Below are 13,704 nucleotides of genomic sequence, written 5' to 3' on the forward strand. Positions count from 1 at the left end.
TACTCTTCCCTATAATTCTACATGGACCATATTCACCAACTGGATGAAACCCCATAATTTTTGGTGTTACTCTGTATGGCGTGTACTCTTTCATTATCCATACGACCGCGATTGTTACGACGGGTCACAACAAAATCCTCAAGTTTCTAGCCGATAGCAAAAGGAGTGAAGACAAAGAAACGTTGTTAACAACTTACCAAGCTATCGGCCGGCCGGTCATAAACTACGCAGCCCCTATATGGTCACCTGGATGCATTAGGACGCAGCTGGAGAAGCTTCAGACTTGTCAGAATACCGCTCACAAGTTGCCTCTTGCTGTCTCCAGTAGAGCACCTACATAATGTGATCTCTATGCTGCCTGTGAAGGAGCATAACGAAATGGTCCTGAAACAGTTTCTGTTGGAATTGTTTTCGTAGAAAACAATACTATACCGACCGAACTCCGGATGCGAGAGACTTTCGACAAAACCCTGAACTCCATTCACAGAAGAGTCATTAACAGCTGCATCAAATTCCTCCCCGTGAATGCCGTAAATGGAGACAAAACACTACCCAGAGCTAGATATAAGTATATAGGCCTATTGGTAGTTTATTTTAAGAGAAATAAGAACAAAAGTTTCTGGTATACAGGTCTGTTTCAAGCGCAGCTGCTTTATCTGCATTCTACTCATGCTCGGTAGTCATATCGATATAGCATAAGTTATATAGTTCCCGTTAACGCATCGGTTCTACGTAACCGGAAAGGAACCCGATTTTTTTAGGTCCAGGACTGTCAAATACCCGATTTTTTTAGGTCCAGGACTGTCAAATAGGTAGAATTCTTCATAATGATTTGCACAACATCAACAATAAGAGCAAAAGCCTAGCTTATAAATAGTTTTCAGAACACCTTGAAAGTGATCAATAGCAGAACTTCATCTTTCGTAAGCGCTGACACCCTTATTACCATCAAAACTTTACAATAACTACATGGTATTCACATATTATTATTCTCAGCAATTTGCATTTTTTATTTTCATGTCGCCGACAGCTTCACGCGGCTCTTTTAAAAATATATTTAAGCATTTTTGTCCTTCCACTTGATTACACATCGTCATTTCTACTACAAACTATTTTGTAACGGATTAAATACAGACGGTTACAACTCTCTAGTTGTAGAATGAAATGTTTTGATTACTTTTAAAATAAAATATAAGCTAAACGCCATCAGTGCTTATATGCACTGGGCTGCCATGTCGTCCGCGTCAATGCCCAACATAGCCAAATCATTGAGCTCCTCCTGTCGGCGATTCTTCTCGCTCTCTGTGGGCGACGGCGGCGGCTGTGGTATATCATCTAAGTCGTAAACGATATTGGCAACGTCTTCGATGGATGTCTTCGATGTCGGCATCGGTATGTCATCGGGTACGGGCGCCAAATCCGGCTCTTCAGTGGAATTCTTGCTATCGCTGCTGGACTCCTCAACTGCTGGCGTGTTAGCAACGCCATTGAATGCAGCAGCTGTAGATGCTGGTAACTCACTGCCAGCTGGCACATCCGCTGCTGCTGTGGCAGCGGTTGTGGTTGGTGGGGGCGGCGGTTGTATGGCGTTCAAATCAATGTCCGCCGCATCTTGTGACGTAATGTCAACTATTTGCGGTACATTTGTCGTAATATTGTTGGCGTTCGTTGTGACCACTTCAGTTGGCATCGAACTTGCGGGCTTATTGAACACTAAAGGTTCGTTCATGCTCATCTGTGAAGCCTCATCCATGCCGACCATTGATGTTTCCTCAATAGTAACCATATGTATGCCTTCCTTAACCAGATCCTCCGGTTGCATAATCGGTTCTTCGGTAATTATTTGTGTTTCGCCTGGAAGTTTGGTAAGAGATTGTACAATTTATTAATAATTAACATTTAATTGCTTTCTTTACGCATTTACCTGTGGATTTGGCTTTCTTAACGTCATCGGCATCCTCATCGTCCGACTTCTTTTCGCCCGGGAATATTATATTCAGCGCCTCTTCGAGATCCTTCGGCAGCGGTCCTTTACGCGGCAATGGTCCGTCGGAAATCGGTCGGGGCACACAGTCATCACTCTCGGCCACATCGATACCTGGTGGCAGTATATCCTCGGCTTCATCGTCCGTGGCATTTGTGGATTTTGCACCACCATCGGCAGCTGGTGGTGGTGGCGGCGGCGGCGCTTGGCCCATCAAATTCACAAACTGTATGGGATCGGGCATCAACTCCTCGTAGTCCATCATCATGCCGGCATCCGGATGGAATGGCGGCGCATTGCCGTACACGTCCTCCATCATGGCCATTTGTATTTGTGCTGCGGTAGGCGCAGGTGGACGTTGCGGCACGTATGCGGTCGGATTAGCATGCTGACTATTGTCGCCGGCGTAAGTCATAGTGTTTTCGGCGCCATTGCCATCTGCTTGACCGGCCGTTTGTTTTTTGAATACAGGCATTTTACCGATGAACGGTAATTTCTTGCCGCTCGTTGCAGTCGACGAAGTGCTGATGCTTTTGCTCTTCTTGTCGGCATTCTTTTTGTCCTTCATCTCGGTAGTTGAACGCTTCTCCCGCTCCTTGTCCTTTTCGGGCACACGTGGTCTAAATTCGGGATGCCGTACAATTGGCTTCTCAATGCGACTGCGACTGCTGGAACGTGTGCGCGAACGAGTACGTGAACGGCTGTAGCGGCGTCGGCGCTCGAAGGAACGGCTTCTACAAAAATAAATGAAATATTAAATGTAATTGAACGCTTACGTATTGGAGGCCAATCTGATATTTACCTGCGTCCACGCGAACGTGAACGTGTGCGCCTTCTGCGTCCATATGGCGAAGCGGCGCGTCCGCGACTGCGACTGCGCGTGCGACTACGTGTGCGACGCATGCGCCCACGTCCACCGCCACCGCCAAAGACAGGACTGCGCGAACGCCGTCTACGATCACTACGATCTCTGTCATTGCGATCGCGGTCACGATCACGATCACGGTCGCGTTCACGATCACGCTCACGTTCACGATCGCGGTCGCGGTCACGTACGCGTCGATCCGAGTTGCCATCATTGTTGCTGCGTATCGACGCGCCGGCCGGTGTTGTTGCACTCTCGTGTGGTTTATTTTTTAATTTGCCCTTCAACTGCTCCAGTAGCTTCTTTTCACTCTCGCTTATAACCGGCTGCACATTATTCCATTGCTGCAAGATTGTGTCATCATTTTTGTCATCCTGTGCACCCGTGCGTTGTGGTGCACCGGCGGCTACTTTAGCGCTGTTATCTTGCGCCTCAGTCCATTTACTCAACCGCCCGCTGTTGGCCAATAGGGCTGCTGGATCGACCTTATCGGCAGTGCTGCTATTCGCTACGGTAACTGTGGGCGGTGGCACTGGATGTGGTGCAGTGTCGATGCGCAAACGTGGCGCTGGTGGTGGTGGTGTATCATCTTCTGCCTTACCCAAATCTTGTTTACGCATGGCTACACGTATTGAGAGTGCAGGATTTGGATTATCCAAGCCTTGTATGACTATTGGTGATTTACTCTTGGTTTTGTTGGGTTTCTCACTGTCCGAAGACGATGAGTCACTGGAAGTCGATGTGGTCGCTGCATTCTTCTTGCGCTTCTTGGAGCGCTTACGCTTTTTCTTCTTATCCTTTTTATCCGATCTGAAAGCAATTATGACATATATATATGTGAGTAAAAAATGTGTTGAGTTCAGTAGCCTAGATACTAATGATTATCTATTAATATTAGCAGGCATAATTTTGACGAAAACTCACCCCTTCTTCTTTCGTTTCTTGACTTTCTCCTCCTTCTTCGATTTCTTATTGGGTGTGCTCTCTGCCGCGGTCGTCGAGACCGACGTTATTTGCTGTGGTGGTGGCAATGTTTTACGTTCATTCAGCACACGTTGACGATCTGCCAACCAATTGACTTCAAAATGTGGATTTTTCTCCAAAAAGGCCTATAAGTGTGGTTCGAATGAAAAAACAACTCAAAAAATGTGTAAAATTATCAAATATAAAAGAGAAAACTTACATTGTATTTGCTAGCGTGTATTTGTGATTTCAAATGTGTTGAGGCGCAATGCAAATCGCCCATCCAATTGTTGCACAATTTACAAAACCATGCCGAAGCTGGTACAAAGAACGTGAGGCCACGAATCGGCGTGCGTTTCGTTGGCGCATTTTCATAATTTGGAAATTGCTATTAAGTGAAGAGAGGAAAATTATAAATGCAACAAATTATTGTTTTTGTAAAACAGTAATGTAAAATATATACAATGAAATACGGACAACAAAAAAATTGTTTTTTTTTTTATTATTTTAGAGCGTATAAAATTTGTCTCAAGCATCTCCAGATACTTAATTGTTGTTGTTGCTGTTGTAACGGTTACCCGAACCTGCCTGAACCGGCAAGCCGAGGTTAAATGTTATCGAAGTCATCTAACGGGAGGCCCAGGAAACGAGCTGTTTCGAAAGGGTCGGACCAGAGGGAAAGGGGTGTTTGATGAGCGAGGTTCGGGGCACATGCAAAGTGGTGGTTAGTGTTATGCGGGGACTCTTTGCATGCAGGACATATGCTGAGTATGTCAGGGTCTAGTCTGGATAAGTAGCAATTTAACCTGCTACAATAGCAGAACGAAGTTGCATAAGGGTCACTCTAGTTTTGAGAGCAACTCGAGTCGTGTGTCTGCGATGAGTGGTGCTTTATCTCCAAGACCGCCATTCCCGAGAAGAGAGTCGGTGAAGGTGTTAATGACTCTTCTGTGAATGGAGTTCAGTGCTTGTCGAAAGTCTGTCGCATCCGAAGTCCGGTCGGTAAAGTCCTGTATGTTGTCGACGTATTTCAGGAAAGTACTCTTGATGGCTCTGGGAGGCGGTTTGGCTTCCAGAGGTGACTACGAAAGCATCCCAAAAGCAATGTACAGGTCTAGACTGTACTCTTTCAACCAATTATTGAATAAGAGCGCTGTGGTTTTGGTAGGGGAGAGTGTTGGGCTCCTAGCAGTGAAGAAGCGAGAAAGGTCGAGGAGGCAGCCGTTTATTTTCGAACACATGTCATCAATTCAATTGCTCAATGTCATTATCGTACAATCATCGGCGTAACATGTGACTGAGACTTCTCCTGGTTAGTGAGCTTCGAAATAAATAAATTAAATAATAGACGGGATATGACCCCACCATGTAAAGCCCCTTGTTTAACTCTTCTTTGTTTGGATGATTGAGCTCAAAACATTACACATGATTGACGACCGCTCAGATAATTTAGGTTCCACCTATTCAACCCTGGTGATTGACTGTGTTAAAAGCTTTTGACAAGTCCAGCTCTACTAGAGCCGTCGTCCTGCAGTGATGGTTTTTATTCAGACCATGAGTTATCTGACTGTTTATGGCACTAAGTGCTATGGTGGTGGTGGTGCGCTTTACCATCATACCATCATAAACGGTTTTGACGGATTTTTGTGATTAAAAGTTGATTTTTGGCGGCCCGACGATTGTTCAAAACAATGTCATGAAGACTTCGACGAAGGGTTCTTGTGCAAAATTCGGTATCGACATCTTCAGATAACTCCACTTTAATGTCCTCAGCTGTTATGTTGCGGTCTCACAAGCTGACATGGTCTATCACCCCATCTTCCCATTAAATTGTCTTTTTCTTTGCTTCAGAGCCAGTTTTTTTCTTAAGAGACCTGGTACTATCGTATCTTTTAGAAATTTTTCGATGTAGGGTTCAGCAACCCAACTCTATCACTAATTTTTAGAGTGAACAGATTTGCTTTTCGTAGAATCAAGATATTACTTATTTGCATTTCAGAATTATATTTTTTTAATTCGGCATATTTAAGCTTTTACGAAGTACGAACTCAAAATAAACTATGAAACTCTTGAGAAGAAACTTATAGTTGACATAAAACGTGAACTGAACTGTGAAGCTATTCATATAAACCCACCGGTTGTTCGGATATCACTGTCCATTACTGTATGTATGTATATTTTACTCTTTTTTTCAATTGAACACTTACATCAGTTGCTGCATCAGTATGCCATGGTGTTTCGATGCATTCACGATCCATATGCTCTTTCGAGTGCAAGTGGTTTAAGTAATCCTTAGCCGTTTTTGGGAAAACATCACATGTCTGACACCAATGCATTTCCGGATCATAAAAGACATAATTGAAACGTTTCTTCTCATCGAATCTGTAATGAAAAGTGTGTTTAAATTATTTTGCAAACGCGAAAGGAATTTAATATTTAATTAACAAATCCTCTGACAACAGTTGCACAAATATCGCATTACGCATGCGCGGGCAGCTTCGTGTTTTTATAGCTTTTATGTGTTTTTCTTTTGGGAAATATGAATTTCTATTTCCTTTAGTGCAATATTTAACTTTTTTCTAATAAAACGTCTCATTATTACTGACCATCATCGAGGAACTAAGCTAAAATGTTATTTTCTTTGCATTTTATACATACGTATATAATTGAATTTCATTTTTATAACTACACGTCTGTGTACTTACAATTTCTCTTCCTTCAGTTCGCGTTTCACACCCTCCTTTGCTTTTGCTTTCATTGACTCCATTGCTTTGTTCTTTAAACGCTCAGGCGAACTATCGTCGTCCTCCTCCTCCACTTCGTTTTCGGATGAAGATGAACTGGACGAAGTGCTGGTACTGCTGCTGGAGCTACCCGTGCTACTGGTCGATGAAGTACTCGAATTTTTACGTTTCTTCTTGCGACTGCGTTCGTTGTTAGCACCAACACTAGCTGGCTGCAGCGACAATGTTGGTTCTTTCGCGTGTTTCTTAGCTGCTGGTTCCTCCTTTTCGCTTTTATCACTGCCGTATAGTTCGTCGTCTCTTTCCAAATTCTCCTCGCCAATAATGCCCGTCAGCATATCAATGACATTTTCAATGGTGTTGAGTTTCTTTTGTATTTGATTCTAAAAGGTGGGGAAAGAAGAAATAAATAAATTAGCATATACTAATTCAGTTTTAAAAATAAATTTAAAATATAATGCATTTCTCTTATTTTTTTCGTTTCGCAATTGTTAACTAGGGTACAAAGTTGAAAACGTCAGCAATTAGGCGGCAACAGATGTCATAAATATTTCCAGTGACAGCAGTCCAAAATTCGCTCTCAGAGGTAGTCAGTCCACAGTGGCTTGCGCCTCACGGCATATCCATTGTTTTGGTTATGTTTTACAATATTTGTGCTTTACTTTCATATCACAATGTGCATAATACAATATAATATTTTCGTATAATTACAAAGTTGCTGCATATACAATAGTTTTAGCAATAAACTACAGTTTTTAGAAAACATAACACCTATACATATTCGCTTAAAATTATTAATATTTTCTGAAAAAATGTGTGCACAGCAATTAAATACATATTTATATTAACACTAACTTATTAAAATCCATATTCCATGTTTTTCCTGCAAAATTTGCGCTTTTCAACCAATGATGAACGAGAAAGAAACGACTGTTTGCACACACATCTAAATTGTACGAAAGTAATTGCTGCACAACTACGTTTGCATATACACACGCGTATATGCATATACAAATCAACAGGTACATAAGCTGTGAAAAATTTGTCATTTACTCGCATAATCGACTAAATACTTTGCTTACACACTAACGGTATTTAAAAATTTATTACATTGCATTCACATACTCAATGCTGTGTACAAAAATGCAACGAACGAATATGCACTTTTATAGGAAATGAAACACACATACTAAATATATTCACTAAATTTAAAATAAATTTGATTTTTTTTACTATATTAAATAGAATTTAACGTTACACTTGCATACCACTTGTCACAATTTGTTTGATTAGAATGCAGCACATTAAGTTTGTGGCGAGCAGCATTCTAACGCAGAGCGCGGTTAATTAAGACACAAGTAGTGCATGAATTGTATGCGTTGCTGATTGCCGAAAGCGATTTTATATAGTGAAATGGAAAATCTTTACTAATAACAGCTCTAAAACGGTTATTGTGCTCCGATAAACTAACACTTCCATCATTGCTAAACCACGGGCAGAGGGGCTTGTTGTTTATAATTTTATTTTATTTGAGTAAACTTTTATTAATGCATTATATTAGATTGTATCACTAAAACTTTGGTTATTTTCATTACAATCGATTTTAATGTATTACTTTTGCCCTACATATATAATTCAGGCACATATACAATAGTTTTAAATTCTTTTTTCTAACAATTTTTACCGGTTAGTAGATTTTTCTAAGTACTTTACTATTATTACTAAGCAACAAAGAGACGTTTTGTTATTTTGTATAAACACAAACTTGACACTTGACTGATCTGCGACAAATCGAAATTACACTTCACCACACCACAATTTTTACATATTTTCTACAGCTTTTAACACTTTTGTTGAAATAATTTTTACAACCGACGTAACTACAAGTGCATATTCGTTCCAGCATTCGTTACACAGCATTTACTCACCAAAAATAATATTAAAATAAAAAAAAGTAATAACATAATGCATTTTTTGTAGTTTGACATACCTGCAGCTTTTCGTTTTCATCGATGAATCCCTTTGTTGTTGGCGATGGTGGTGCAGCCCCACCACTATGTAGATCCTTGCGTTGATCTTTCAGCATTTTCAATTCTTTGCGCAGCAATGATGTCTTTTTAAGATAACTGCTTCGTTGACGTTTTAATTCGTCACGTTGATTTTCCGCTTCTTGTGCTACAGCTGCTATAAGCATATGAAAATAAAAATAAAATGGAATTAGTCGCTTTAATTCCACAAAAGCATATTTAAAAGTTTATTTTCAAATGCATACTATGCATTTTCTTTTTATTTACGCTTTGGACAATGCAAAGCATTGATCGCTCGTGTAGTCACAATGCATAAATGAAACGGCAGTTTGTTTCGATCGTTGCATCCCTCCTGATTCCGAGCTCAGTGCGCACGACGAAAATGTGTTGCATTACATACGTCGTACTGCTAGTGGTCATAGTTTTCCATCGATTATTTAGAATCTTGTTTTTTAAAACATATTTTTATATAATCTTTACAGCAGGGCTAGTGTATGTGTTTTAGTGTGGGATATAATGAGCCTGTGCTGGTACTTATGTGATACACTTAATATTACTAGCCGAGTGTGCCATTTGATATTTTGTAAAAGTAATGAATTGACATCAATTCGTAAATTTTAAGTATACGAGTTTTGAGAAAATACATAACACGAAATATTATAAAATTTAGTATAGAAATATGAAATAACGTATTGGATACATACCATCGTGTTTTGAACTTGATTCAATTGCAACTGGTGCAGTTTCGATTACTGTTGGTTGTTGCACAATTTGTGGAGGTGGTATAGTAGTCGGTGCAGCTACTGGTGGTGGCTGTTGAGCGATTTGTGGTAGTTGACTGGGATCTGGTGTTGGTATCCAAGGCTGTTGTGCATAAGCGTCTGTTTAAAAGAATAAAAAAAATTGTATGCGTATTTTATTCAAATAATAATTGTATTTATAAATAAATTAATCAAAATATTAACATATATTGCATATTGATCTTACTACTTACCATTTGCTGTCCAAACTGGTGGTGGTGGATAAGCTGTGTTAAATACGGGCGGTGCCGGTGCTTGCATACCATAAGCATCAGCAGCTGTTTGTGGTGGGAAACCACCTGCTTGTTGTGGTGGCGGTACTGCATATTGATTATATGCTGTTGGTGCATATGTATCGTTTGCATATAATTGAGGGGGCATAGCGTTATATTGGGTTTGTGGTTGGGATACTTGTGGTGGTGGGGGCGCATTAATTGGTAAGGGCGAACTTGGCTTCTTTTTGGGTGACCAACGGCTACCTCCACCCCTACGTGGCGATACACTACGACTACGCGAACGGCTATTACTACGACCTCGATAGCGAAAGTCACGACCACCACCGCGTCGCCTATCAGGCGAGCGGCGTATATTACGTCCACCACCATCAAAACGGCGTCGATCTGGCGAATAGTCACGAAAACGATTTCGACGTGGTGGTGGCGATGGTGAACGTCGTCGTCGACGGCTACCACCATCTAAAGGTGATGGTGATCGTCTACCACGGGAAGGAGATTTACGTCTCGACCGCGGTGGACTGCCAGACGGCGAACGACGACGACTTGAACGGCTCGTTGAACTTCTATTTGATTCTTTTTCAATTTTTGGTTTATTAGTTTCTGCAATTAAATTTAAAATTTATATTTTATAGCTAGTAACAAATTTTTGTTATTAACAAAGCACTCACCATAGTCTACAACATCGTTTTCTGCACCTGGTGGGCCAGGCGGTAAGGTATTTCCAGTGCCCAGTCGACGGTCTGCCGGCTGTTGTAATATCAATTCTTCATCCATTTCGCACACCCACTATACAGAATGTCAAACAATTTGCATGTACACACAAAGTGTTAGTGGAATACGATAATGATATTCGTAAAATTCGGCCTTGAGCGTGGCGGATAGACACAGTTTAAAACAACTTTTAAGAAAATATACAAGCACAAAATTATTGTTCACTGATCTAAATCAATTCTAAAAGAGTTTAAAACACTTAATGGTTAAGTCCTCAACTTTAATTACCACACTGGAACAACTTTTGATAGGAATTAAATTTATGCAAGTGAAGCGTGTAAGATTTTTCCGCAAAATTGACAATCATTCATAAGAATAGTTTTAAGAAGCACCAGCTTTTTGTGGTATCACTAAACGTTCAATCATTTTTAGGGTATGTTCAGTTTAGTATTACAATTCAAAAACCCACCAAGCTTAAACAATAAAAAAATAATCAAATTTAGTTATTTAATTGCACAAACATTTATTTATTATTTTATTAAAACAAATATTTTCAGTTTGTTTTTATGTATTAATAATTGGAACAAGGCATATTCTCAATTCTAATACAACAGAGATATAGAGTTGAGTTAAATGATCCAAATGACAAGAAAACTCCAAACATACTTTTTATATTTTATTAAAATTGTTGAATGAAATCCATGTTCTTCCAGACATTAATAAACTGTTGATTCCTCATTTGTGATAAATTACAGATTTTGATAGATTTCAGTTATTGAATGTAACATTTCTAATAATCTCTGCATAAGCAAATATTTAATCTCTTATTTCTAAATGAAAAAATTAACTCAATTCAATGTTTTATACAAACAAAATTTGAGTACGTGTAAATTAACTATCGTTAGGTAAATATGAATGTATGAAATAATACAGCTGATGCAGCCGCTGCACAATTTATGAGCCCACAATGATATTGTTGATGGGAATATGGATTAGTTTCACGAAGAAACCAATAAAGCCCATAATACAGAATCCAATAGCGGTGGCAATGGCAATCTTCTGGAATTCCTTGCGATCAGGCTTTGTGCAACGTTTCACTAAACGAATTGAGTCCTTGGCGAAGGCACGGCCGGGTTCACAAAATTTAACTACTTTATCCATGATAACCAATAAATTGTTTTTTTTTTTAAGGCGGGTTACGAATTACTGAAATGAAAGAAAACATGGTTATAGCAAAAATAACATCAAATCTTCTTGCAAGCAAATAATGCAGACAAAGGAGCAATTTTTAAATGACGAATTCTTTTATATTAAATTCCAATATTTATACAAAGAAGACTATGCTAAGTTAAACATTTACACCAATAAAAGTGTAATTTTAATAAACTTCAGCTTTCTCCTTTCACTTGCATTTATGCTGCACAAACTCGACGTGGCAAATGTCACCAAAAACTGGGTTATTTATCCACAAAATTTATTTTAAACATTAACTAAAATCATTTAAATAACTTTCAATTTATATTGTCGCTTAGAAAATTAATTTTAATTAACTTGTATGATTTTTCTTATTGGAATAATGTATAAATTTCTAAACAATAAGTTTAACGCACCGTATTGCTTCAATCGCTGTAGAAAGTTTGACACGAATAAGTTGATAATTCAGTTTTGCTATTCGAACAATGCTACCAACTGTTCATCGTGTGGCACGAAGCTGCATGCCGAATTCGACGTGTCAATCCGGTGTCAAAACGCACAGGCGTTGACATTTCAAAGTCGATAAGGCGGTGCCATTTTTGTCAAAAGTTAAGAACTGCATTGTCGATTTAATAATACTACAACAGTGGAGTCTAAAATAAAGTGACGTATGTACTCTTGCTCTGAAAGTGTTCGACGCACTATCCGCCGGTGGAAGCTGAGGAAGAGCAAGACTTCCACCAGAGAACTTACAACATAGAGAAGGTGCATTTTGATTTTTGTATGATGCTCGATTGGCTCGTGTACAGAGCTGAAAACCGACGAGTAGGGAATTCACCAATTGCTGTTATACTCGTTATTATTTTACAGAATTGCCTGTCGGGGGAATGAAAATATGTGACGATTGGCCTTTTGATGTGATATGCCCATGCTTTGAAATGATATACATTTTTGACTTCTTATGGCTTTTTATTAATTGTATATAATTAATATGATTTTTTAACTCATAAATAGGATTTTAAAGAATTTTTAGATAATATAAAAAAAAAATTATTTATAAAATATTGCAAATGTGGAGAAGTGAACCCGAAAAATGTAAAAAGTTGTAAATAATCAAAAATTAAATAATGATTTTGATTAAATATTAGGAAAAATTTAATCGAAAAAACTGAAATGAAAAAAGAAAAAAATTATTAAAATAAAATAAAAAATATTTCTGAATAAAATATATATTTAATAATACACGATTTTAAGAATTCCCTTCCAACATATGGCAAATTCTCGCACAACCTAATCATTGAAGAGAAGGTCTTTTTTCTTTTTTACCAGTTTTATAAAATTCGATTTAACATAATTAAATCTAACTTTATAAAAACTTGGCTCGTGTTTTCTAATCAAAAACTACAAACTATAACTATACTAATATACTGCAAACTAAAACTAAGACTAAAATTTACATCTAAATATATTCAATTCATAAAATTCTTGTAATTTTGGCGCAATTATCACCTCATATCATAATTGAGACTTGCCATCATAAGCAGAGAACTTACAACATAGAGAAGGTGCAGGTTCGACAGCGAAATAAATTCAAGTCTGAAAACTTTCAACGGGGGAATTTACCACACTAGCGGGGAATTCACCTTCTGAAAAGTTAACAGCAATTTCAGTTTTAGCAGCAGGGAATCTGTAAAACGAGAAATTGCTGGCACATGAAATAATCATGTGATATTTTTCAATTTTAATTAAATTTTTATTTCTTTTTATTTTTAATTTTTTTATACTACTTTCCAAATTAATATATTTACTAATTAAAATTTTATTTTTACCCAATAATTAATAAAATTAATAAAAATAGTCTTTATGATGAGCGTCGAACCTGTTGCCATTTCTCAACTAGGGAATTCGATGGCTAGGCAAAATAGGAAAATATGTGTGAATAAAATATGCGAGAATTTATCAATTGATGGTAAACAATTCTGAAAGTCATGTTTTACTAAATTTATATATTCAATAATATTTTTATTTCATTTAATTTTCTATCTTTTTTTCATTTAATTTTTATTAGATATTTTTTATTTATTTTAAGTTAATTTTTATTTATATCTGATTAAAAAGTTCGTCTTATTCTTTAATTATTTAAATAAATTATATAATAATCAATAATATCATTAAGAACT

At 38.0% G+C, this 13,704-nt stretch overlaps 2 protein-coding genes across 4 annotated transcripts; both read right to left on the minus strand.

Annotated features, from left to right (window-relative positions):
• Positions 1-975: 975 nt before the first annotated feature.
• On the minus strand, positions 976-10,697 carry LOC105219494 (zinc finger matrin-type protein CG9776). 2 transcript variants are annotated; one of them, XM_011195667.3, is made up of 11 exons: positions 10,288-10,697; positions 9,578-10,219; positions 9,288-9,464; positions 8,547-8,737; positions 6,518-6,939; positions 6,020-6,194; positions 4,033-4,200; positions 3,774-3,958; positions 2,787-3,659; positions 1,925-2,718; positions 976-1,854 (listed from the first exon to the last, which is right to left on the minus strand). In XM_011195667.3, the coding sequence occupies exons 1-11, from the start codon at positions 10,391-10,393 to the stop codon at positions 1,214-1,216; spliced, it is 4,374 nt and encodes a 1,457-aa protein (XP_011193969.2). In that variant the 5' UTR covers positions 10,394-10,697; the 3' UTR covers positions 976-1,213. The 2 variants fall into 2 exon arrangements, with proteins under 2 accessions (XP_011193969.2, XP_011193968.2); XM_011195666.3 differs by having other exon boundaries at positions 8,547-8,740.
• A 296-nt stretch (positions 10,698-10,993) lies between these two features.
• On the minus strand, positions 10,994-12,210 carry LOC105219493 (protein transport protein Sec61 gamma-2 subunit). Of its 2 annotated transcripts, none has more exons than XM_029045099.2 (2): positions 11,741-11,875; positions 10,994-11,536 (listed from the first exon to the last, which is right to left on the minus strand). In XM_029045099.2, the coding sequence occupies exon 2, from the start codon at positions 11,489-11,491 to the stop codon at positions 11,285-11,287; it is 207 nt and encodes a 68-aa protein (XP_028900932.1). In that variant the 5' UTR covers positions 11,492-11,536; positions 11,741-11,875; the 3' UTR covers positions 10,994-11,284. The 2 variants fall into 2 exon arrangements, 1 of the variants encoding a protein (XP_028900932.1); XR_008471216.1 differs by lacking the exon at positions 11,741-11,875 and adding an exon at positions 11,941-12,210 and having other exon boundaries at positions 11,158-11,536.
• Between the last annotated feature and the right edge of the window lie 1,494 nt (positions 12,211-13,704).

The sequence above is a fragment of the Zeugodacus cucurbitae genome, chromosome 5 (genome assembly GCF_028554725.1).
Source record: "Zeugodacus cucurbitae isolate PBARC_wt_2022May chromosome 5, idZeuCucr1.2, whole genome shotgun sequence".
NCBI classification, from domain to species: Eukaryota; Metazoa; Arthropoda; class Insecta; order Diptera; family Tephritidae; genus Zeugodacus; species Zeugodacus cucurbitae.

Coding starts and splice junctions, on each gene's coding strand:
- LOC105219494 (XM_011195666.3), bottom strand. CDS start 10,393: ATGGATGAAGAATTGATATTACAACAGCCGGCAGACCGTCGACTGGGC. Junction 8,741..9,287: donor ATCAAGTTCAAAACACGATG/GTATGTATCCAA, acceptor ATATGCTTATAG/CAGCTGTAGCACAAGAAGCG. Junction 3,660..3,773: donor AAGAAACGAAAGAAGAAGGG/GTGAGTTTTCGT, acceptor AATTGCTTTCAG/ATCGGATAAAAAGGATAAGA.
- LOC105219493 (XM_029045099.2), bottom strand. CDS start 11,491: ATGGATAAAGTAGTTAAATTTTGTGAACCCGGCCGTGCCTTCGCCAAG.